The sequence below is a fragment of the Elephas maximus genome, chromosome 1 (genome assembly GCF_024166365.1).
Source record: "Elephas maximus indicus isolate mEleMax1 chromosome 1, mEleMax1 primary haplotype, whole genome shotgun sequence".
NCBI classification, from domain to species: domain Eukaryota; kingdom Metazoa; phylum Chordata; class Mammalia; order Proboscidea; family Elephantidae; genus Elephas; species Elephas maximus.
The window spans coordinates 170,600,540-170,623,999 of NC_064819.1; the positions used below are offsets into that span (position 1 = coordinate 170,600,540).

Below are 23,460 nucleotides of genomic sequence, written 5' to 3' on the forward strand. Positions count from 1 at the left end.
GAGATCCAAGATTGGGGTGAGAGATTAGTAGAGGCCAGATTATATAGGGCCACATAGGCCATGGTTGTTTACGAAGCTAGATTTTATTCTTGGTGAGATGCGTGGCTACTGGAGGATTTTGAGAGAGTGACATGATCTATTTTTTGTTTTGCAAAGATCACTCTGGTGGCTATGTAGAAAATAGACTATGTTGAGGCAAGACTAAAAGCAGGGAGACCAGTGTGGAGGCTGTTAGAGTGCAGGTCTGTGAGAGATGATGGTGACTTGGACCAGGGACATGATTGGGACATGGTAAGAAGCTGTCAGATTCTGGACATGTCTTGAATGAACCAACAAGAATAGCTAATAGACTGAATGTAGAGTGTGAGGAAAATAGGAATTAGAATGATTCCTAATTTCTGGAATGAGCAGTTGAGTGAAGGATGGTGCCATTTACTGAGGTAAGGATAAGGGGCAAGCAGGGTTGGGGGCTTGGGAATCAAGAATGCTGTTTTGGACATGTTAAGTTTGAGCTGCATGAAAAACGGAGGTGTCAAACAGGCATTTGAGTGATTCTTTCTGAAGCTGGGGATAGAGGTAGGGGCTGGAGATATAAATTTGGGAACCCTCCAAAAAAAAATTTTTCTTTCTCAGTGTACTGACGTTATTTAAGCCATGGGGATGGGTAAGAGCACTTTGAGAAGAGGGTCAAGGACTGAGAAAAATATAGAATTTGGAAATAGAAGGTGTAGCTGAGGAGGAGGAAGTAGACAGGAGGAAATCAAGCAGAGTGGTGGTTCCTCACAAGCCAGGTGAAGAAATGTTTCAAAGAGAAAAGTGTTTAACTGTGTCCCCTTTGCTGCTGAGAAGGTGAGTAGGATAAGCAGCCATTGGATTTGGCAAAATGGGGGTCACTGGTAACTTTAACAGAGGCCGTTTCTGTTGTACAAATGGGTCGTATTAGATGATAACTTCCTTATCTAGGATGAAAAATCACTCTGATATTCATTTTTATGTACATTGCTATGTAGTCTTTTTGTTCTCAGTTTGAGGGAAAAGGAGAGATTGAAAATCAAAACATTATCACTTGAGTATCATTTAAAAGACTAAAGCTTACTGGGTTATTTGATTTTTCAAGATTTTCCCTATCCCTCAGATATTTGGTGTTAATATTCAAATTTTTTTCAAATACTATCTGTAATATACATACCACTTTCATTAAAAAACCATTTATGTGCTCAAAATAACTCTTTAAGGTAACACTTTTTAATTAAAAAATGTAAGTTCATTGTACAAAATTTGAAAAGTACAGCAATACATAAAGAAAGTAAAAGTAATATGTAATAATCTTGTCCCTCTTTATGATAACTAATTTTTTTGAATATTCTCCAAGTTTTGTATGTTTTTCAGGCTTTGTTGCTTTTAATCCTTTGATTCATTTTTTATATGTTTTTCAATAAACAATATCATGACTTAATTATCAAGCTGTTTAAGAATTTAAGAATTCATCTCCCCAATAATTAAACACTGCTCTCAGTTTCTTGCTATTATTCTGTGGTTTATTATTGTAGAGATTTTTAAATGTATATAAAATTGATTACAAATGTGTGTCTTTTTTTCATAAATGACAGCCTAGTATAACATACTATTTTACATCAAGGTTTTGTTTTGTTTTCCAGTTTGTTTTGTTTTAATGACCTTTTGTTATTGTAGAAGCAATGCATAAATATTATATAAAACTTTAAAATATGCACAAGTCAAAAGAAAAAAAGCCATGTTCTCATCAGAGTGGCAACATTAAAACATTAGTGATCTGAATCTTTTTTTTATGCGTGTGTATGTGCATGGTTATGCATGTATGTATCTACCAAAATGAGATCACAATATATAGCTGTCTTGTAACTTGTCATTATTTTAGTCAATAACCTTTCTTTCCATTTTTATACATTTTCGTCTACTGTAAAACCCATACCATATCCAAATGATCCCAGATGTCCTTTACAGCTGGTTTGCTCAAATAAGTATTCAGAAATAGTGGACTTGTCAATTTCTTGCTCCAGATCTGTATTTATGTATGTATTTGTGTATATATATGTGTGTATATATGTCTTTGGTGTTCTTCATTCTCCCTTGCTCCATGTAATTTGGGACCAACTGATGCATCTTAGATGGCCGTTTGCAAGCTTTTAAGACCCCAGATCCCACTCACCAAAGTGTGATGCTGAAGATTTTCTTAATAAATTTTGTTACACCAGTTGACCTAGAGGTCTGCTGAAACCACTGGTCCCCAGGCCCCATCCCCAGGTTCTCTGTCTCTCGAAGTGTTTGGTTGTGTTCAGAAAACTTCTTAGGTTTTGCTTTGGTCCAATTATGCTGACTTCCCCTGTATTGTGTGTTATCCTTCCCTTCACCTAAGATGATTCTTGTCTATTATCTAGTTAGTGAATCCCCTCTCCCTCCCTCCCCACCTTCATAACCATCAAAAAATGTTTTCTTCTGTGTTTAAACCTTTTCTTGAGTTCTTACAATAGTGGTCTCATACGATATTTGTCCTTTCGCAACTAATTTCACTCAGCATAATGCCCTCCAGATTCATCCATGTTGTAAGATGTTTCACAGATTCATCGTTTTTCTTTATCGCTGCATCAGTCTTTGTTTTTTAACCTCATAAATTATCATTATCATCAATCATTATTACCTATGTGCTTAACAATTGCATATTCACTTCTTTTTTCAATTTCTGACCTTTCTGGGATTAATTTCCTTTTTCTTGATACACATATTTTAGAATTTTCTATAGGAATATCTGTTTGTAGTAAACGGTATCATTTTTTATCTGAACATGTCTTTATTTTACTCTTGTTCTTAAAAGCTAGTTTCACTGGATGTACATTTCTAGTTAACAGGTATTTTCTCTCTCTGCATCTTAAAGATATTATTACACTGAATCTTGGTTTCCATTGATGCAGTGAAGATGTCTAATTGCTGTTTGTTTGTACATGATTTGTCTTTTCTACCTGTTCATCAGATCTTCCTTTTGTCTTAGGTTTCTGCAGTTTCACTGTGTTATACATAGGTGTGGATTTCTTTTTATTTATCCTGCATGTTGTATGTCCTACTCCTTCTATCTATACGTTCATGTCTTTGTCCATTTTGGAAAATTCTCAGCCATTATCTATTTCAATGTTGCTCTCCTTCATTCTCTCTGTTCTCACATATAGACACAATATGTACATAAACACACACATGTGTATATGTGATGTATGTTGGGTATTTTCACTCTCTTTACTCTGTATTTCGTAAGCCCTCTTTTATATTTTTAATCACTTGTCTGTGCTGTGTTCTGTGTAATTTCTTCAAATTTATCTTCAAGTTTCAATTTCAACAGTTAACATCTTTTTTTATATATCTAGTAGTCTATTTAATTTGATATTTGCTAATACGCCGGTAATTTTTGCTAGTCCCTTGTTTATTCATTTTTGAGGTTCTACCCTTTATTTCTTGGGAAAAAGAAAATTAGCTATTTTATATGCTCCTGACAATTCCGATATGTAAAGTCCTTGGAGGTCTAAATCTGGAGTTCGTTGTCTTTGTTGACCTCACTCTTGGTGGTTTATTTCTTAGTGTTTCATGATCTTTGATTATGAGCTCATTCAGATTTTGTTGTAATCCAGATTTAAATTGAGGCAGCTTTCATTTAGAGGAAGCTGTGTTTGCTTTCCTCAGAAGCTAGGGGTTGCCACTGCCCAGACCACTGTTACTTATTTCAAGGATCCCTGTCCTGGTGTGGGAGAGAGTTCATATGCTCTAGGCCCAAGACCTACAGTCACCTATTACAGCAACATTATCAATCAGCATTTGACCTCAGGGAGCCCACCTTTCCTGTTTGCTTATTGCTTACTGCCCCTTGCTTTGGATTTGTCTATTGGGGAGATCTTGCAAGCCCAAATGTCTGTTAGAGTACCTGGTTGGCCACACTGCTGGAAGCAGAAGTTCCTAAAATTCTCTTCGACTGTTTCTGCTATGTTTTTTAAGCTATTCATTGAGTTTTCAGTTTTAATTATTTATTTATTTGATTTCTAGGAATTCTTTTTGCTTATGTTTTCAAATCTGCTTGGTGATGTCTTAGAGTCTTTTGCTTCTGACTATATTTTCAGTCCCTCATTACTTCTTTTTCAACGAGGATGGTACCATCCCATAGACGTTTTGAATTTGTGGGTGAGATTTTGGTCATCACAAAGACAGGATGGTACGTGTCCTAGGAATATCATTTAGTAGTGCTACGTAATTTCAGTGTTTGACACAACCTCACCTCCATTATTGTTGTTGTTGTTGTTAGGTGCCATCGAGTCGTTTCCAACTCATAGCTACCCTATGCACAACAGAACGAAACACTGCCTGGTCCTGAGCCATCCTTACAATCGTTGTTATGCTGGAAGCTCATTGTTTCAGCCACTGTGTCAATCCACCTCATTGAGGGTCTTGCTCTTTTCTGCTGAACCTGTACTCTGCCAAGCATGATGTCCTTCTCCAGGGACTGATCCCTCCTGACAACATGTCCAAAGTATGTAAGACGCAGTCTTGCCATCCTTGCTTCTAAGGAGCGTTCTGGTTGTACTTCTTCTAAGACAGATTTGTTCGTTCATTCTTTTGGCAGTCCATGGTATATTCAATATTCTTCGCCAACACCACAGTTCAAAGGCGTCAATTCTTCTTCAGTCTTCCTTATTCATTGTCCAGCTTTCACATGCATATGATGCGATTGAAAATACCATCGCTTGGCTCAGGCGCACCTTAGTCTTCAGGGTGACATCTTTGCTCTTCAACACTTTAAAGAGTTCCTTTGCAGCAGATTTACCCAGTGCAATGTGTCTTTTTGATTTCTTGACTGCTGCTTCCATGGCTCTTGATTATGGAGCCAAGTAAAATGAGATTCTTGACAACTTCAATCATTTCTTCATTTTCATGATGTTGCTCATTGGTCCAGTTGTGAGGACTTTTGTTTTCTTTATGTTGAGGTACAATCCATACTGAAGGCTGGGGTCTTTGATCTTCATTAGTAAGTGCTTCAAGTCCTCTTCACTTTCAGCAAGCAAGGTTGTGTCATCTGCATAACACAGGTTGTTAATGAGTCTTCCTCCAATCCTGATGCCCCGTTCTTCTTCATATAGTCCAGCTTCTCGTATTATTTGTTCAGCATACAGATTAAATAGGTATGGTGAAAGAATGCAACCCTGATGCACACCTTTCCTGGCTTTAAACCAATCAGTATCCCCTTGTTCTGTCCGAACAACTGCCTCTTGATCTATGTAAAGGCTCCTCATGAGCACAATTAAGTGTTCTGGAATTCCCATTCTTCGCGGTGTTTTCCATAATTCGTTATGATCCACACAGTCGAATGCCTTTGCGTAGTCAATAAAACACAGATAAACATCCTTCTCCATTATTAGTTTTAGATATTCATGCCAGCATTTCTGTCGGTGAATATCGTGTTTATAAATATCTAAGCATAGAAATTATTTTTCATATAAACAAGTAATTTTTACTTTTGATCTGTTATGCTATATACCAAATTTTCTAGGAATAAAACTGCAGTGTAAATTGAAGGAAAGTTATACTTGGTTTTGTTCTGATTTTTTCCAAGAATTGTTTACCTTTCATATAATCATGTCATTGAACATCTGTGCCACTGTGTTTGAGTTGCCAGTACAGAACGTCGATATCAACATGTTCTTTACTGACAGCTCAGAGTTTGACTTTGCAAATATGCAGCAGAGAAGATCAGAGATTCTTTTTAACTTATGCAAATTCAAATATTATCAGATTAGCATGTACACATTAATAAATTTTATATAAAAATGTTTCATATTATTGTCATTTTACATACAGTGAAATGCACAGATCTGGATCATATAATTTGATAAGCTTTGATAAAATATACACCCTTGTAACAAATACTTCAGTCAAAATATATTTTCATCATCCCATGAAGTACCCCGATCCCCGTTCCAGCCCGTTTCCACCCTCTATATCTAACCACTGTTGATTTTTGTCCCCATGGATTAGTTATGAACTTAATATAAACAGAATCATGCAGTAGACAGTCTTTTGGGTCTAGTTTGTTTTACTCAACATAATGTTTATGAGATTGATTAATGTTGTCTATATCACTAGGTCATTTTTTTCTCTTATTGCTGTGTTGTTTTTGTGTGAATTACCACAATATATATCCGTTTTACTTTTGATAAACATTTGGGTTGTTAACAGTGTGTTGCTGTTTATTTAAAGCAACTATAAACATTCTTGTAAATGTCTTTTTGTGGAGATATTATTTTATTTCTCTTGCGTAATTACATAAAAGTGTAATTTCTGAGTAATAGAGTAGATTTCCTGACTTTATAAGAAACTGCCGATTTTCTAAACCAGCAGTGTATGTATGAAAGTTTAGGCTGTTCCACTTCCTTCCCAATATTTAATGTTTTAGTCTTTTAGATGATTTTAGCCTTTCCAATGCTTGTATAGTAATATCTCATTGTGGTTTTAATTTTCGTTCACATAGTGACAAATAAGCATCTTTTCATGTAATTTTGGGCATTTGTATTTCCTCTTTTCTGAAGTATCTGTTCACATCTTTTATCCTTTTTTTTTTTTTAATAGGGTGGTCTTTTTATTACTGAGTTGTAAGAGTTCTTTGTATATTCTGAATACAATTTCATTGTCAGTTAATATACTGAGAATATTTTCTCCAAGTCTGAGGTTTGTCTCTTTATTTTCTTACCAGCGACTTTTGATGAGCAGGAATTTTTTAATTTTAATGAAGTCTAATTTATCAATTTTTTCTTTTATGGTTGGTTCTTATTGTGTTCTCTCTAAGATATCCTTGTCTACCCAAGGCAATGAAGATATTCTATGTTTTCTTTTAGAAGTACTGTAGTTTTACCTTTTGTATTTAAATCTGTGATTCATATACAGCTCATTTGTTGTGGGGTGTGAAATATAAGATTAAGGTCATATTTTTCCCCCGTAAGTTTATCTAATTGTTCCAGTGCCTTTTTGGTGAAGATTTCCCTTTTTTCATTGATTTTACTTTGGAATCTTTGTTGAAAAGCAATTGGTTGTATGAAGGTTGTGTGTTTTTGGATTCTGTTCTCTTATATTAATTTGTTTGTTCATTCTGATACCAATACCAGACTGTCCTGTTTATCATTATCTCAGTGGTTCCTAGCTGAGGGTGATTTTGCCCCACAGGAGACTTTTGGGAAAACTGTATTTTCTTTTTTCACTAGAGAAACACTTCTTTCATCGCCTTTCTACTACTTTGCTGACTGTTCCTTCTTAGATTGGTAACTGGTTCCTCCACTTGAACCTAAATAAATAGTAATATTCCTGAAAGTTATTATGAACAGAAGCAAAAAATGCTGAATTCCAAACTGTTCATCAGTCTTCAATTTTTTTTTTTTTATTATTTTTGCCTTTTTTAGTATAACCCACCACCCACTGCCGTCGAGTCGATTCCGATTTTTTAGTATAGTTGGAGATAATTTCCAGGATTATGCAAGAGCAAAAATATTTTAAGACACTTGAAAAATAATATCATTAGAAAGAAGCACAGTAACTAAAATGGAGCCTAATGAATCCTGAGGGTGAGAGTTAGTTGTAGATTTATCTTATCTCCTGTCTAGATTCAGTGTACTTAAGGAGCAAGGATTATGTCAAAATGATTTTTGCATCTCATGCAGTTGATGGTATGGTGCATATTTACTGTAAGTTGAAGGAGAATTTTCCAAAAAAGTAAATCAGGACCATCACAGAGATAGAAAATAAACAAGCATTAGAGATTTTATTTAACTTAATTAAATGAGGGAAGAGGGCAAATGTTATAACTGGTTCAAAGGAGAATCCAAAGAAGAGACACATTTGTAGATCAGGAATATTGAAATAAATGTTCAAATGGGGGCAAAATTAGCTTCTTCCACAGTGGGGAAGGGAAGTCAATTGAGCCTCTACCTGACAAGACAGAATTTGCCTTTCTACAGACAAAGTTAACTTTGCTTTTGCTATTAATCATTGACAACTTCAAGAGTTATAAAATAGCTCCAAAAAAATTAGAATCAGATAACCTAGAGTGTTGTGCTCTAGATCTAGAAAATGCAGTTTTCCATTGAAACACAAAATTTTCCCTACACATATGTTGAATTAAACAAATTACAAAAATAAAGCATGTAAAGAGAACTCCACATTCAGTGTGATAAATAGCACTTTACCATTTGCAGCTATCACATTTTAAATGTTCATTAGTTTTCTGAAATAAATACATTTTCTGAGTAAAAAGATCAAGTATTCTCCAGACATGTTTACCTCCTACCTGCCAAGGTATTTTTCAAGACTTTTTTTGTTTTTAGAAAAACAGAAAAATTAATTCAATAGATTTGTTTCTTTTGTCCCAGAAAGAGGATGAGCAAAATTCTTCATGTAATTTTGTGCCAGTCAAATCCAGAGGATGACCAAAGGAGATGGAAACCCCATAGCTCAAGCGCTTAAGGAATTATCTCCATAACAAAGCCATTTTTGGCATGTGGGATGTGCACAAATATATTTGTTAAATTTTTAGGATCTAGCCCCACTGGTTATCATTTACTAAGAGTATTTGAACATGCGTAAACAATTCTAGCTTCATCCAGGGACTTATCTGTTCTTCTCATACTTACCTTCAGTTTTACCTTCATTGTTAGCTTGGCAGCTCTCTCTTTTTATATCAGTAGCTGTGTGTTCACAGGATCACAGCTTTTAAATGTTCAAATAGAGAGACAAGATTTCTCAGTGATCATCATGGATGGCTTAGAAGCTGGACCATCAAGCTGTAGTCACATAGAAAGCTGGATGATGTGAAGGGTGGTAGCCTCTACCAGTAAGGAGAAAAAAGGGGTAGCCATGAAGCAAAGAATACCTTACATGGCTTTACCTTAAGCTCTAATTTTAAAGCTCAGATCCTCACAGAGAGGAGATAATATCATAGTTTACAGAGGTTATCTGAGCATAGTAGCAATTTTCCTCATTCAGTTTTCACCTACCTACCTACATGGTGAACAGTTTACGAACTGATGATTCTTGGGAAAGGGCAATCTATTGTCAGACACAGGAAGACCAATTGGACTAGAGAGGAAAGTGGACAGAGGTCATTTAGTTCTCATCTGTACTTCATCATTTTCCTCAGCAGTAGCTAGTGCTAGAACGGGAGATCAAACTTATCGATCATTAGAAGGTTTTCCTTGGTGGTTTCAGCAAAATAGCTTTAACTCCTTCTGATTCCAAGTAGCTGTAGAGATAGAAGATGGTTTGGCACAATCTTTTTTTTTATTTTCATGCACAAAATTTTGTTTGCTTAGGAATTAATCTTTAGGGCATACTCACACCAAGCAACATGCTCTTAGCTGATCCTGTATAAATATTTTTTATGCTACACACATAAACTTTGTCAAAATGGAAAAAGCCGGTACTAATTCAGTGTTAATAGTAACTCAGTACTAATTCAGTAATACAGCAATAGGAGCATGTCTTAACACTATCCCCATAGAAACTCAGATACATTATTGCCTGCATCTAAGGTAACTCAGTTATGGTAACTTCTGAGCTTTGAATAACCCAGCAAATATTTACTTGGCTAAAACTATGATAGCATCTTTTAATCTAGTCCTGTTTTGCCTCCAGCTTGCAAACAACCATTTTAAATCTGGAACTGTTATCTGACTTTCTTCTGTACAGTTCATCAGTCATGCCACTGAAATTGATTCTTGACCTCTATACCTTTTTCTCCTTTTCTTTTCTTTGAAACTTCTCATGCTCTCTCTTCCTTTTTTGGGTTTCATGGGGAGGCATATGTGAGAAATATGAGCCAGTCACTTTTTTATCTTGTAGTCCTTAAATTTTATATACCTAAGGTATTTTTGCACCTAAGGTATTTTTTATTGTAGTACTTGTATTTTTCTTATATTGCTTTGATGTTTATATCCACTTCTCTAGATAGCAAAATATTACTTACCAATAATCATGGTGAAAATTTCTCTTTTAAATTTCTTCTTCTGGTTAGATGTTTATTAGTTAAAAAAGAAAATCAATGTACACATAGGAAAAAAGGAGGGCCTTATAATCCACCATAAAAATAATGCTGGTTTACAGAACCAAAGCATAAAAGAAATCATGTGATGAGCAAAAAAAAAAAAATTCTAGAAATCGACAGAAGAGCAGTAGCAGAATTGTGTTTCTCAGGCCTAGCCGATGCTTATTTAAAGCAGATGTCACACCTCTGACACTGGTGAATTTGAAACGGTCTGGAGAAAAGCAAGTAGCCCTGGAGGGTTGAAATTTTCAGCAAGGCTCCTGTAATAGATAAATGGCAAACATTTTTCAGACTGCATGTTATAATCTGACCCTTCTATCTAAGCAAACACCTAGTTTTAACCATTTCAAGATAAGTTAAATATTGAATGTCTTTATTTTATACTTGATGCGGTAACCTTCTAAAAAATCTCATGCCTAGAAGTCAGTGTGACCAAACATGGTAGATAAACTGTCCTTGGTTCCAAAAAGCATGAATTAAACCCCCTGCAGTTTGAATAGTTAAAACAGTACTGCTACTACAGAGATGCATATGGCTTTTGTTGACATGGAAACCCTGGTGGCATAGTGGTTAAGAGCTACAGCTGCTAACCAAAAGGTCAGCAGCTCAAATCCGCCAGGCGCTCCTTGGAAACACTATTGGGCAGTTCTGCGCTGTCCTATAGGGTCACCATGAGTCAGAATCGACTCAGTGGCAGTGTGTTTGGCTTGGGTTTTTGATTACTTTTGTGTGTGTGTGATGCCCCTGACTTGGACACTCCTCTTTTATCTTGGGTCCTGCAGGCAGCACTGGCAGAGTGCCCACTGCATATGCAGTTGGGTCCTGTTTCATAACAAACTTCTTTTACTCCCAAGAAATTGAGAAGAATTACGTTGTCTGTGATTCAATACAACTTTCTCTTTGATTTTTCAACTTTTCCATTAGCCAGACAGATTCCCTGCCCACAATGTTGTTTGTCATCTAAAAGAGACATAACATTTCTATTTCAAATAAAGATTTAACTTATGCCCTAGAATTCATTATTATGTTCCTTCTCAAGTTACGATGCAAAACAGAAACCTCATCACATGAGTATTGTTAGTGGTAGTGCTACAAAATCTACTGAGTACCTGTAAGCATACATGAGTATTGTTAGTGGTAGTGCTACAAAATCTACTGAGTACCTGTAAGCATACATGAGTATTGTTAGTGGTAGTGCTACAAAATCTACTGAGTACCTGTAAGCATACATGAGTATTGTTAGTGGTAGTGCTACAAAATCTACTAAGTACCTGTAAGCATACATGATTATTGTTAGTGGTAGTGCTACAAAATCTACTGAGTACCTGTAAGCATACATGAGTATTGTTAGTGGTAGTGCTACAAAATCTACTGAGTACCTGTAAGCATACATGAGTATTGTTAGTGGTAGTACTACAAAATCTGCTAAGTACTTATAAGCATAATGAGCGAAATACAGAAACGTCTGCCTTATAACTATACCTGATTGAAGTCGCCTTACGTGAGAAAGGCTCCCTTTGCCCCCATGCCTCTGATGATTTCTCTCCCCTTCCCTGTCCTCTTCTAAGGCTGCCACATGATCTGTCCCTGTTTCTCTTGATAACTTACTCCACCATTCATTACTCACCCGTCCTTCTTTTTTTCCATCTTCTCTTATTGTTTTTATAAGATGATGAAAGGTTGTGGATAGAGACATTACTGTACTTCAGCTAGTCTTCAAGATATCTTGGTACATTTTTAGCTGGTTAAAAGATAGAGCATGCCATTAAACAGAGAGAGTGTCCAAAAGCTAACAAACAATTGATAGACAACTCAAAAAGCAATCAAGAGGTGACATCAAATGAGATAAAAAATATGTAAATATATAAAACTTACTATCTGACCATCTAACTGCTCTCATACATTTTATTGAAATCTAGTAGTACAGAGTTGTGCACATAATGCCTATTCTTAGGTGCTTGTTTTTTTTTTTGTATTTTAATTTTATGAAAGTGATAGAATGGTTATTATAAGCAGTTGAGTCCACTAATAGGCAAGATATCTAAATAATTACTCAACATAGAACCAGATGATAAAAGAGATTAGTATTTGTTAAGTAAAAAGTTTCTTTGAACTTAGTACAAACTCCCTATCAGTTTAGTTGGTCTGAAAATTGAGATTTGGGGGAGGACATAAAGTATTTATTTCTACTGCCAGCAGTTTTATAGTTTTGAATTTGCATTGGTTCCATGCCATAGCAGGCTGATCATTGCTTACATGACTATAGCTAGGCAATACAGAGGCTGTCCAAATAGCTACCATTTATTATGTACCAGAAAGAACTGAATGACTATTATACAGACTAGATTCTGCTCTTTACTTAATAATATGGAGAATAGTGATAGTTAATACATTTTTAGGTGAAATGTAATTTAAATATTATATTTTAATTCCAAGGCTAATAGTGTTTATAAAAAGGAGAGATATTATTATTATATTTATATCCATAAGAAAGTAATTTTCTATTTAAAAGCCAACAGAGTTTAACCATTAGGAGAAATGTTTGCAGGAGTATATCCGTATTAAACAAGCTTATATACTTTCAAACTTATTTTACATGTAGGCAACAGAAGATAGAGAGTTAAAAGAGTTATTATGGGAAATCAATAAATGTTAATTGGTAATGATGGTGAAGTTTAGGGAAAATAGCAATTGATTCAAGAGCTGTAAATCATCACCCATTTTGATGACACAGGTGCCTACACATTGAACCCATCCTTGATTGATGAGCTAAAAATTGAACAGTGGTCTCAGAACAGAGGAACTGCTCTGAGACTAAACTCAGTAAGTGTTTGCAGTATTTTTCTTCCAAAATAAGCAGGGATCAGTGATGATGGAAGGTTATGGGCTTCTCAGCTATCACAGATAGGAATTTAAGCCATTTTTAGTTCCAAGTGTGGAAATAAGATACATGCATACTTTTTTCTTCCTTTCCTTTCTTCCACCTTCCATCTTCCCTCCCCTCCCTCTTTCCCTCTCTTTCCTTGATTACAGACATGTTGAGGCATCGGTGACATGTTGAAAACAGCATTTTGGGGGCTTAATTATACTTTGAACTACATTACTTATGTTGCTATTATAGAATGTTCCCTTTCTAAACTGGGTTTGTATACAGCTGTGGCTCTCAAGTAGCTGCATACTACTGTCCCCTGGGAAACTTTTAAAAATTTCTGGTGCCTGTGGCTCCACCCTCAAAGATTCCAATTTAATTTATCTGTGATAGGACTTAGGTCTTGGTATTTTCAAAAAGCTCCAAAGTTTATTCTAGAACTGCTGATGTGACTAAAACAGTAATAAAAAAAAAATAGTGAAGTTAAATTACAGAATGTAAGTGGAAACTTTATAATTGCTCTATTGCTTTTCTAATTACCCAAAAAGTATGTAAGTAGTTGCTTGTTATTTAAAAAAGAAGCTACAAAAATTTATGGGGTAAAACTGAAAGTCCCTCTTCACCTACCTACTCTATTCTCCTCCGTAAATGTAACCACTCTTAGTTTACTGTTTATCCTTCAAGTGGTTTTTCCATGAATTTAAAAGCACATACATTCACTTATAATTACTGTATTTTTACACAAATAATGCATGATTTATACCTTTTTTGCCAACCACGTAACCCCTTCGCACATTATTTTCTTACGTGTACTATATGTGTAAGCATGTTATTTACATGTGTCACTTTTGAAGTACACAGTATGTATACTGTTTGAAACATAAATTGAGTGATTATGAGTTTTTTCACTTGACAGTTTGTCTTCAAGATCATTCAGTGTCAGTACATATATGGGCTTTATTTTTCATTTCCACATATTTATAGATCAGTGGTAAAAGCATGGACTCTATTCAGGCTACGTGGGTTTGATTATAAGTATTTCTTATTATTGTTAATATTATTACTGCCATTGTGTTTTTCCAACTTTTAACCGATGGACAGTGTTTTAGTGACTATGCTGCTATATTGGTGAGTATTCCCGTAGGGCAGATTCCTGGAGTTACAGTTGCTAGGTCAGGGGTGTGTGTATTAATATTTTGAAATGCACTGTCAGACTGCTCCAACCAATGGAATCTGGTTGCAGTATTTCAAGACCTAAGTAAAACCATTCACATCACGATATAACTTCATGGGCTAACTAAAGTGTTATAGGCTTCTTTATTTTTGACTGGAATTTTATTGAGTCAGTTCGATAACACTGATGGTAGCATATATCCACCAGAAGCTCTAATTTATAGTCTTAAACATATGATGAGGAGAATAGGAAAGATTTTTATTAATACATAAATCTTGTTAGCTAAGAATTTTCAACATATAAAGTACAGGAAGGATAGAAATAAAACTTGGCCTTGGCTGTGAAAAGTTTTTAGACTAGTCCCAACCTCGCAATTTGTAGATTGATTAGCTTGAAGAGAGAAGCTGACCTCCTCCCAGCATAGTGATAGAACAGCAAGCCAAACTGCAAGAAAAAAATCTACTTCAAATATTGTGTGTGTATGTGTTTTAAATTCAGGATCCTTCAATTTTGTTAGACTTACATCTCACACATCAATATTATAGGGTATAACACGCTTTTATATAATAAAACGCAAGTGGAATTTATTGTTTTTAATTAAAATCTTCTACATAAACTTTCTGATTCTTAATTTTCTTATGTAGATATTCTAGTACATACTTCGTAGGATTTAGTGGAGGATTATATTATATAACACATTTAAAACCTTCAGCACAGTGCCTGGAACATAGTAAACTCTCAGTAAATGGAACCTATTATTTTTATTATTTCTGTTATTATAATTTAATTTATTAACAGTATCTTTAGTCTTATTATGTACAGATTATTTTATTTTTAGTATGAATTATAGTAATAAAGGAGATATTGGCTTCTGTTTCAATATTTCAAAAAATATAAATAAAAAGTTTTCTGGTGTTAAATATGTATTGGTTTTATAGGAAACCTTTAAAAAGAACATAACCACTAACCAGTATGTTTGAAAAATCAGCATTTTACCACCGTACTTAGGAAGAATATATCAAAATTAACTTTATTAAAATGTTTTACTGTATAATTGGTTTACAGTCTTTGGATATAAGAAGAATGAGAGAAACAGAGATTCACTTAGAGCGTAGTTTGCTTTGACGGAGGGTAGAAACCTTGTGAGCTTTAAAGGGTCTTAGAGCTCTGTGATCTGTCAGCATTTCTAACTTTCCTTTTGGTATCCAGGTGGAAATTTCAGTTGTTTGGAAGCTATCAGGACAAAATGGGGCTTTCTTCTGGAAAAATGCCTTCAGAATCTGTTTCTTTTACCCTCAAAAGGTACCAGTTGGACAAATTGATCCCATCAAAAGCTACTCTGGGTCCTTTCCTTTTCTCCAGCTCTCTTGGGTTCTCTGATAGCATTTCTGCCTACCCACCTCCTCACCACCACCAGATTGGGAGCCAACACTGAACTAGATAACAGTGTTCAGAGATACCAAGTTCAAAAATTTTAGTTGAAAGAAATGTCATTAGTATCATTCTGGGTTTCAGTTGGCCTGTATCTAGACTCACCCAGCAAAACTCATTACCGACGAGTTGATTCCTACTCACAGTGATCCTATAGGACAGAGTAGAACTGCCCCATAGGGTTTCCAAGGCAGTAATCTTTACAAAAGCTGATCGCCACATCTTTTTCCCATGTAACAGCAGGTGGGTTCAAACTGCCCATATTTTTGATTAGCAGCTGAGTGCTTAACCACTGCACCACCAGGGCTCCTGTGTCTAGGTTAAAAAATACTAAATAATCTCTCCGAATAGTCAGTTACCTTTCCTCTAGTTTTGTTCCTGAGATTCTTTCCAACCTATGGCTTTTTTTTTTTTAGACCCTCTGGCCTCCCATTTGGAAACCCTGGTGGCATAGTGGTTAAGAGCTACAGCTGCTAACCAAAAGGCCAGCAGTTCAAATTCACCAGGTGCTCCTTGGAAACTCAATGGGGCAGTTCTACGCTGTCCTATAGGGTCACTATGAGTCAAAAAAGACTCGATGGCAGTGGGTTGGGTTTGGTATTTGGTTGGCCTCCCATTGATCCTCTTTCTCATCCATCTTTTCCGGGGATGTTTCTGTAATCTTTTCCTATGTTCATCTCTTCTCCCTGCCCATAAGCTTACACTCCTTTCCCACTCTGTTTTCTTCTTTCTATATTGCTTTGCTTACTGTTCTTTCAACCTGTCCTTCCTCTTGAGAAACAGATCACTGTATCCTTATACCTAATGCCTCATCAAAGTCTCAGAAATATGGATGTTTTAGTTTCTGTATAAATTCTTAGTTATACTTTCAAATACTTACAAGTACCCTCAGTTACATTGTTTTTTTCAGTTACATTTTTAGACAGGTAAATCTGGCTCTCTATCTGTGGCAATTTCCTTATTTCCCCAATCTTCAGTCACATTTGGGATCAAGGGGGTAATCATACAATAAATTAATTCTTTCATTTGAACCCAGTGGAGTATCATTTAAAAATTAACATCTGTATTCTAATCTATTGGTCCTCATCTGAGGTCAAATTCTGACTTGGCATACCAAGGGGAACTACTTCTGGCCATTCTCTTACCTTCTGGTCAAGTTCCCTTCCCATTTATTACCACTCAATATATGTTAAAATGTATTTGATACATAAGACCGGGTCTTAGCAGTCCAGCTTCTTTCCTTTCTGAGCTACTTTGTTGAAGGCAAATTTAAGTCATTTTAAACTGGAATCTTGGGTAGAGGGAAAGTATTGTTTCCAGTGTTGCTTTTGGCTTTACCAACAGTGAATGATAGGTATGGCTGTTGGAATACTATCTATTTTAATGATTTAGTAACAGATAATTTATTACATATTAGAGTGCTTATTTCAAAAGATAATTCATGTAGCCATCAGTTCTGACTTTCAAAAATCTATAGATCACAAAACAGTATGTGTGTAAATTTTTGTGTGAGAAATTAACTTGAGCTGTAAACTTCCACATTAGCAGAATAAAAAAAAATACAGATCACAGTAGACAAAATGTGGGAACAACTGAAATGTCCATCAACAAATAAATGGATAAATAAAACGTGTATCCATACAATGGAAAATTACTCAGCCATATAGAAAAACAAAGTCCCAATGAATGCCACAGTGTGGATGAACCTTGAAAACATTATGCTGAGTGAAGTAAGTCAGTCACAAAAGGATAAGTATTGTATGATCTCACTTATATGAAATAAGCAAATATATAGAAACCAAAAATTCTTAATGGTTACCAGGGGTGGGACGAAGAGGGGAAGAGGTAATTTTTGCTTAGGGGCCATTGAGTTTATTTTAATGGTGGTATTAATTTGGAAAAGACTAGGGAGAATGCTGGCTCAGCATGAAGAATGCAGTCAATGTCACTGAATTGTATATGGAGACATTGTTGAATTGGTGTATTTTGTTGTGTATATTTTCACCATAATTAAAAAATAAGAAATCTACAAAACAGTCTTTAATGGGGCATTAACACTCTCACATGTTAATAGGCCATGTGACTCCTCACTTGAAAATGGAGTTGCTATATGGCCAACATTCACTCTTCTAATTCTCTGAGAGCATTTCCTGATTTCACGGACTAAGGCTTAAATTCAGTATTAAGGCACGCTATGGATTTGTTGTTGTTGTGTGCCATCGAGACAATTGCAACACAAAACAACCATTTAGGACAGAGTAGAGCTGCCCCATAGGATTTCTTAAGCCGTAATTTTTACAGGAGCAAATTGACAGATCTTTCCTCCCATGGAGCATCTGGTGGGTTTGAACTGCCAACCTTTCCATTAGCTGCCAAGTACTTAACCATTGCACTACCAGGACTCCTTATTATAGGTTTAGGCCTAAAAAAGGTGATACGATATTTAAAATAATCATGATATTTAAATTACTGGGCCCTCGGCCAAAGAAAATCATTGTTAGCTGCTAAATCAGGCAATATTTTAAGAACTTTCTCTTCCTTCTACATTCCCATTAAATTACCAAGTAGTTTTCTGAAATAGTTCAGGTGACAGCTGCTTTTAAAAGCAATCTATTTACATTTAGACAACTACTTCATTTTATATCTGTTAGTAGGGAAGGTAATAAGGTGATATCAGATGAGTACTGTCCGTACCTTTATAAGTTTAGGGTCACAGATTAGGCCATGACAGAAAACAGAGTCTGAGTTGGGACCTACCCAAGTCAGTTTGTTTGGAAAATGGTCCATGACTAAAAATAATTTTGGTCATTTTATCACTATTTTCTTTTATTCAGGTTTCATTATTTAGTGTTTTCTTGCTTAAAATCAAATGGGCATTTCCTTATTATTAAGATTTATAAACTCTTTCAACGCTGTCTTAGTCATCTAGTGTTGCTATAACAGAAATACCGTAAGTGGATGTCTTTAACAAAGAGAAGCGTATTCTCTCACAGTTCAGTAGGCTAGAAGTTTGAATTCAGGGTGCCAGCTCCAAAGGATGGTTTTCTCTCTCTGTCAGCTCTGGAGGGGGAGGTCCTTGTGATGCATCAGTCTTCCCTTGGTCTGGGAGCATCTCAGTGCAGGAACCTCAGGCCCAAAGGACATGCTCTGCTCCTGGCACTGCTTTCTTGGTGGTGTAAGGTCCCCATGTCTCTCTGCTCAGTTCTCTCTTTTATGTCTCAAGAGAGATTGGCAGAAGACCTCATCAGTATAACTACCACTAATCCATCTTACTATATCGTAATGATAGGATTTACAACACATAGGGAAATCACATCAGAAGATAAAATGGTAGACAATCATACAAGGGAAATCAGGAGCTAGCTAAGCTGACAGATATTTTGGGGGGACGCAGTTCAATCCATGACAAATACCTAATCTCACATTGAACAAGCATCATTTTTTAATAATTATAAACCTAAAAATACATATTTATATACATGTTAAATATATAATATGTATTACCATTTGAAGGTGAAAATGTTTTCACAGCTTTAAAGCAAATTAATTTTTTAAAGCAAATTAATTTTTACAAGCACTGGCTGTAAACAGTGGGCGTAACTGGGTGTTTCCTGCTGAAATCAGCCTTGCGCCTTACCTCATCTTCCCTAATCTTACACCTTCTGTGTCCTCTTTGGCAATAAATAACCAAAGTGCGGGGCAGCCTTTCTCGTCTTCTTTTCGTATACCTTGGATTACTGGCCATATAATGTTACAGATCAGCATATTTTCCTTCTTTGTGAAAGAATTTGAGTCTTAATCATTATCACTACTATCATTGGAAAATGTAATTATTCAGTGGTTTGGGTCAAAAAATAAGAATTTTTTGGAGGGTCATAGAAAATCTAAAGTCTGATTTCTGAATCAGAGTTTTCATTTTTGAATGGAATCCTAGAAAGCTGGATAGGTTTTGAACATTGACTTACTAACTAATGTAAATGGGCCTGATTTTTTTAAAACTCAGATAATTACATATTTCACAATGTAATTAAATAGTTGTAAAGGCCTAAAAGGTACGTTTTTATTTATTTGGGCATTGAAGTGTTTCTAGTCTATCTGTTAGCATTCTCCTTTCATTTAAAATTTCAAACTCATTTTGATAGCTAGCCCTTTAAAGTTTTTTGATTGTTATTTATATTCTATCTTAAAAAGCCTCTTCAGTAAGAAGCTATACTTGTAGAAATGTGCCAGCTTTTTAGAATTAAAATATTTTATGAAGAACTTGATAATGTTTTAAGATTGAACTGAACATTTTGATTTATTTTGCCTTTATGTTTAGTATGTGAGAAAACAGCCCTTGTGCCATTGGTCCAGTATTTTGTAAAATAGTTTACATGGATAATTTACCTTTTAATGTTGGCTGTGGGAAGACATAACAAAGTGTGGTTATAGTTTTCTTTGTATTGTAGAGCTGTGTCTTTAAATTTCTTAAACATAGCTATACATGGGCACACGTGCCATTTTATGCATACATCATAATGTAAAATTTACCCTCGCTGATAAAAGCAAACTGGCTGGGAGAAGTGTGACTCTTGAACAAAGGGGGCTAGTACCATGTACAGCTTGTATGGAGTGTGTGATGTGGTAGCATTTGTGAGCTGAAAGGTGGTTGAACATTTCCATTTTGGTGTCAATCCCTGGGGGAGGAAAAGCATTTCATAATGGGATGTGATCTGCACTCTTAGTAGAGTGATTGACATTGAATGATTAAATAGAAGAGAATAAATACCACTCCTCCTCTTTTAAGGCCAAGCATATATATACTGAATGAAAATCTTTTCAGTGTGGAAGGCAGTCTTGCCTAATGATAGCACACATCTGAAGAGCTAGAGGGATGAATTAACTATGCAGTTCAAAATTCAAGGAAACCAAAATTATGTAGTGCCCTTAAAAATAACTTTTATAATCCAAACATCATGGTAAATGCAGATCCAGAGTATGATCAAAGAGTCCCTTTATGAGAGTGGAATTCCGACATCAGGTCCTTGGTCACTCAGTGGGCAAAATGGTCTCCTGAATTGGATACCACAGTGACTGATGAAATTGATGTGTCTGCGAGAGAGCCTGCTCTATTACTGAAGCCTTCAACCTGTGTTCTCTCTCTCTTTGAAAATGAGTGGATGTGATCCTCAAGGAAGTGAATTTAATTTAAAAGAAGATATTTTATAGATGGGTAAATTTAAGAATTCACTTGTCCATTATAGAAGGGAACTATGTGGGACAGCATTATTGTAAGTAATGTGGTTATATTTTTCAAAGTTGCCGTTTTTGAGACTGTTTTCTTGGCGACCTGAAATTCAAGCCTCGGTTAGTAATTCTTATTGTTCTTGAATTTTGAATGCAAAGCATGGCAGAAACAACATTGAATCTGCATCATAGTATTTCGTTAATTTGTTATATTGAGGTACGTAATTGTACAATAAATAATTTAACCAGAATATGTGATTTCTTGGTGTTTCCCCTTAATTTTTGAAAGTAGGATGCAGTATTTCCAGAGATAACTGCTTGCTAATCATTGCAAAGAATAAAAGCCTAACTTATTAATCCATGGTGACATAGTGGTTAAGTGCTATGGCTGCTAACCAAGACGCCGGCAACTCAAATCCGCCAGGCACTCCTTGGAAACTTTATGGGGCACTTTTACTCTGTCCTATAGGGTCGCTATGAGTCAGAAACCAACTCAACAGTGGTGGGTTTGGATTTTATTAATCCATTTTTCTAAAATCTGGTGAATAATTATTGGTACCTGGAGAATCAGGCAGTAGTTACACTAGTTTTGCCAATTGAAAAAGAAAAATCACCATCTGTAATTTATCCCAGAAGATAAAAATGTGCAGCTACTGAATAACTTACATATACTCCTTCCTAGTTTAGTCACAGTTTAGTATTTTGTAAGGTAGTTATTCTCTCACACACAAATATAATCAGTTATAATTATTGTTGTCATTAAAGTCCTAAGTTTCAGTTATCACATATTTTACCTCATTTTTAAAACGTTGTGACCTATTGTTATTTGTGCTACATAATGAGCATGGAGTCATCATGTATTTGGAAAATACATTTGCAATAGAAGCTCTTCCAGCGTTTCACTTGGAGACAAGTTAATAAGCAAATTCTATACCCAACAAGTAGATTAAAAACCTATGTGAAGTTTAAATTTTTCTTATTTTCTTCCTTTTATGATTTTTTTTAATATAACTTTTTTTTTTTTTTAAGGAAAAGTCTGGTTGAAATTAATATATCTCCCAAATAATTTCTTTGTTCAGCTTTTAGAAACTAACCTGAATTTTCAAACATGAACATCTATTAGAAAGCCATGCCCCATGCACATTCAAATATGAATTAAGAATGGGCAATGTTTATTTCAATGTAGACGAATTTACCCTAGAGGAAAAATAATATGCTTTCAGAAAGAGAAAAAAGTACATTTTGTTCTTCACTAAATTTGCATCAACTTTCTTAATCTGATCTAAAGTGGAAGCTTTCTTTTGTAGCAGTGTTCTGATTCAGCCACTTACTGTATTGCTCTAGAATTACTTGGTAATTTGCCAAATAGCATTCACCATAGACATCTGACTTTCCTGTGTATCGGATTTCACTGCACCGCTTAGCATTTGTACAAAGGAAAAAAAAAAAAATTCTTCCAGTTCAGGTGGTTTCTGCAATCAAAATAATCAACATTAATTTTAAACTCATAAAAAGTTAATCTGGTCTATAATTTTCCCAGTTGCTGAATGAATTGCTATTATGTATCATGTCAACAGCTGTATTTTTAAATAGCCTTCTTTGCTTTAGGTGGTTGTCTTTTGTTGACTGTTGGCTGCCCTCTGGTGGGCTGAACCGTCCTTTTACAGTAACTTCATAGTCCTTCAAACCTAAGGGCTGCTTTTATATGGAAGTGATAAAATAGCCTTTCATGTTTCAGTGCTCTTGTTTTTCATTGGCTCTTGTGTCTCATATAACTAGTTTTATAATTTTGACCCATTTCGATGATGATGATCTTTAAAGCAGGTGGTATATATTATAAATATACTTACTAAGTATAAGCTTATTTATGTACACATTCAGAAGGCACATTAAAAATAAAGCTGGTCTCACTGACAGTTACGTATTTTGGTATATTTCTCAATTGTAACGTGTATTTTATGGTGAAGGCCGCATACATCTTAGATGTTTTTATTATTCTTGTTTGCAGATGCTACAACTGTGGTGGCCTTGATCATCATGCTAAGGAATGTAGCCTACCTCCTCAGCCAAAGAAGTGCCATTACTGTCAGAGCATCACGCACATGGTGGCAAACTGCCCACATAAAACTGTTGCACAGCCGCCCGCTGGTTCTCAGGGAAGACAGGAAGCAGAATCACAGCCATGCACTTCGACTCTCCCTAGAGAGGTGGGAGGAGGGCACAGCTGCACATCACCACCATTTCCTCAGGAGGCCAGGTCAGAGGTCTCAGAGCGGTCGGGCAGGTCACCTCCAGAAGCTTCCTCCACGAAGTCATCTGCCACGCCAGAGGAACAAAGCAAAAAGGGGCCTTCAGTTCAAAAAAGGAAAAAGACTTAACACTTCTTAATGTATCATTTTCTTTACCCAGTTGGGAAGTCTACCTCATGCAAGTACAGGGGAACAGTATTTCACGTATAGCATCTGACCTGGAATTTTAACTACTGTTGAGGAACTGTGAATTTTTTAAAACAGACAAATCACTCTAAGCAAATTACCTTTGAGCAGGGTGTTGTGTTTTATGTTATTCAGAAAATGAGATACTGTGTATATCTATATGCTTATGTATGAGAGGGAGAGAGCCTGAGTCTGTGTGTGTATATCTGAGGATTTTATATATAGGAAT

At 35.5% G+C, this 23,460-nt stretch overlaps 1 protein-coding gene across 1 annotated transcript in view; it reads left to right on the forward strand.

Annotated features, from left to right (window-relative positions):
• Positions 1-23,174, forward strand: part of LIN28B (lin-28 homolog B) — a 127,088-nt gene extending 103,914 nt beyond the window's left edge. The window contains exon 4 of the mRNA XM_049875492.1: positions 22,805-23,174. Coding sequence (XP_049731449.1) covers positions 22,805-23,174 — 370 coding nt within the window. The remainder of the gene's footprint in view (positions 1-22,804) is intronic.
• The last annotated feature ends 286 nt before the right edge of the window (positions 23,175-23,460 follow it).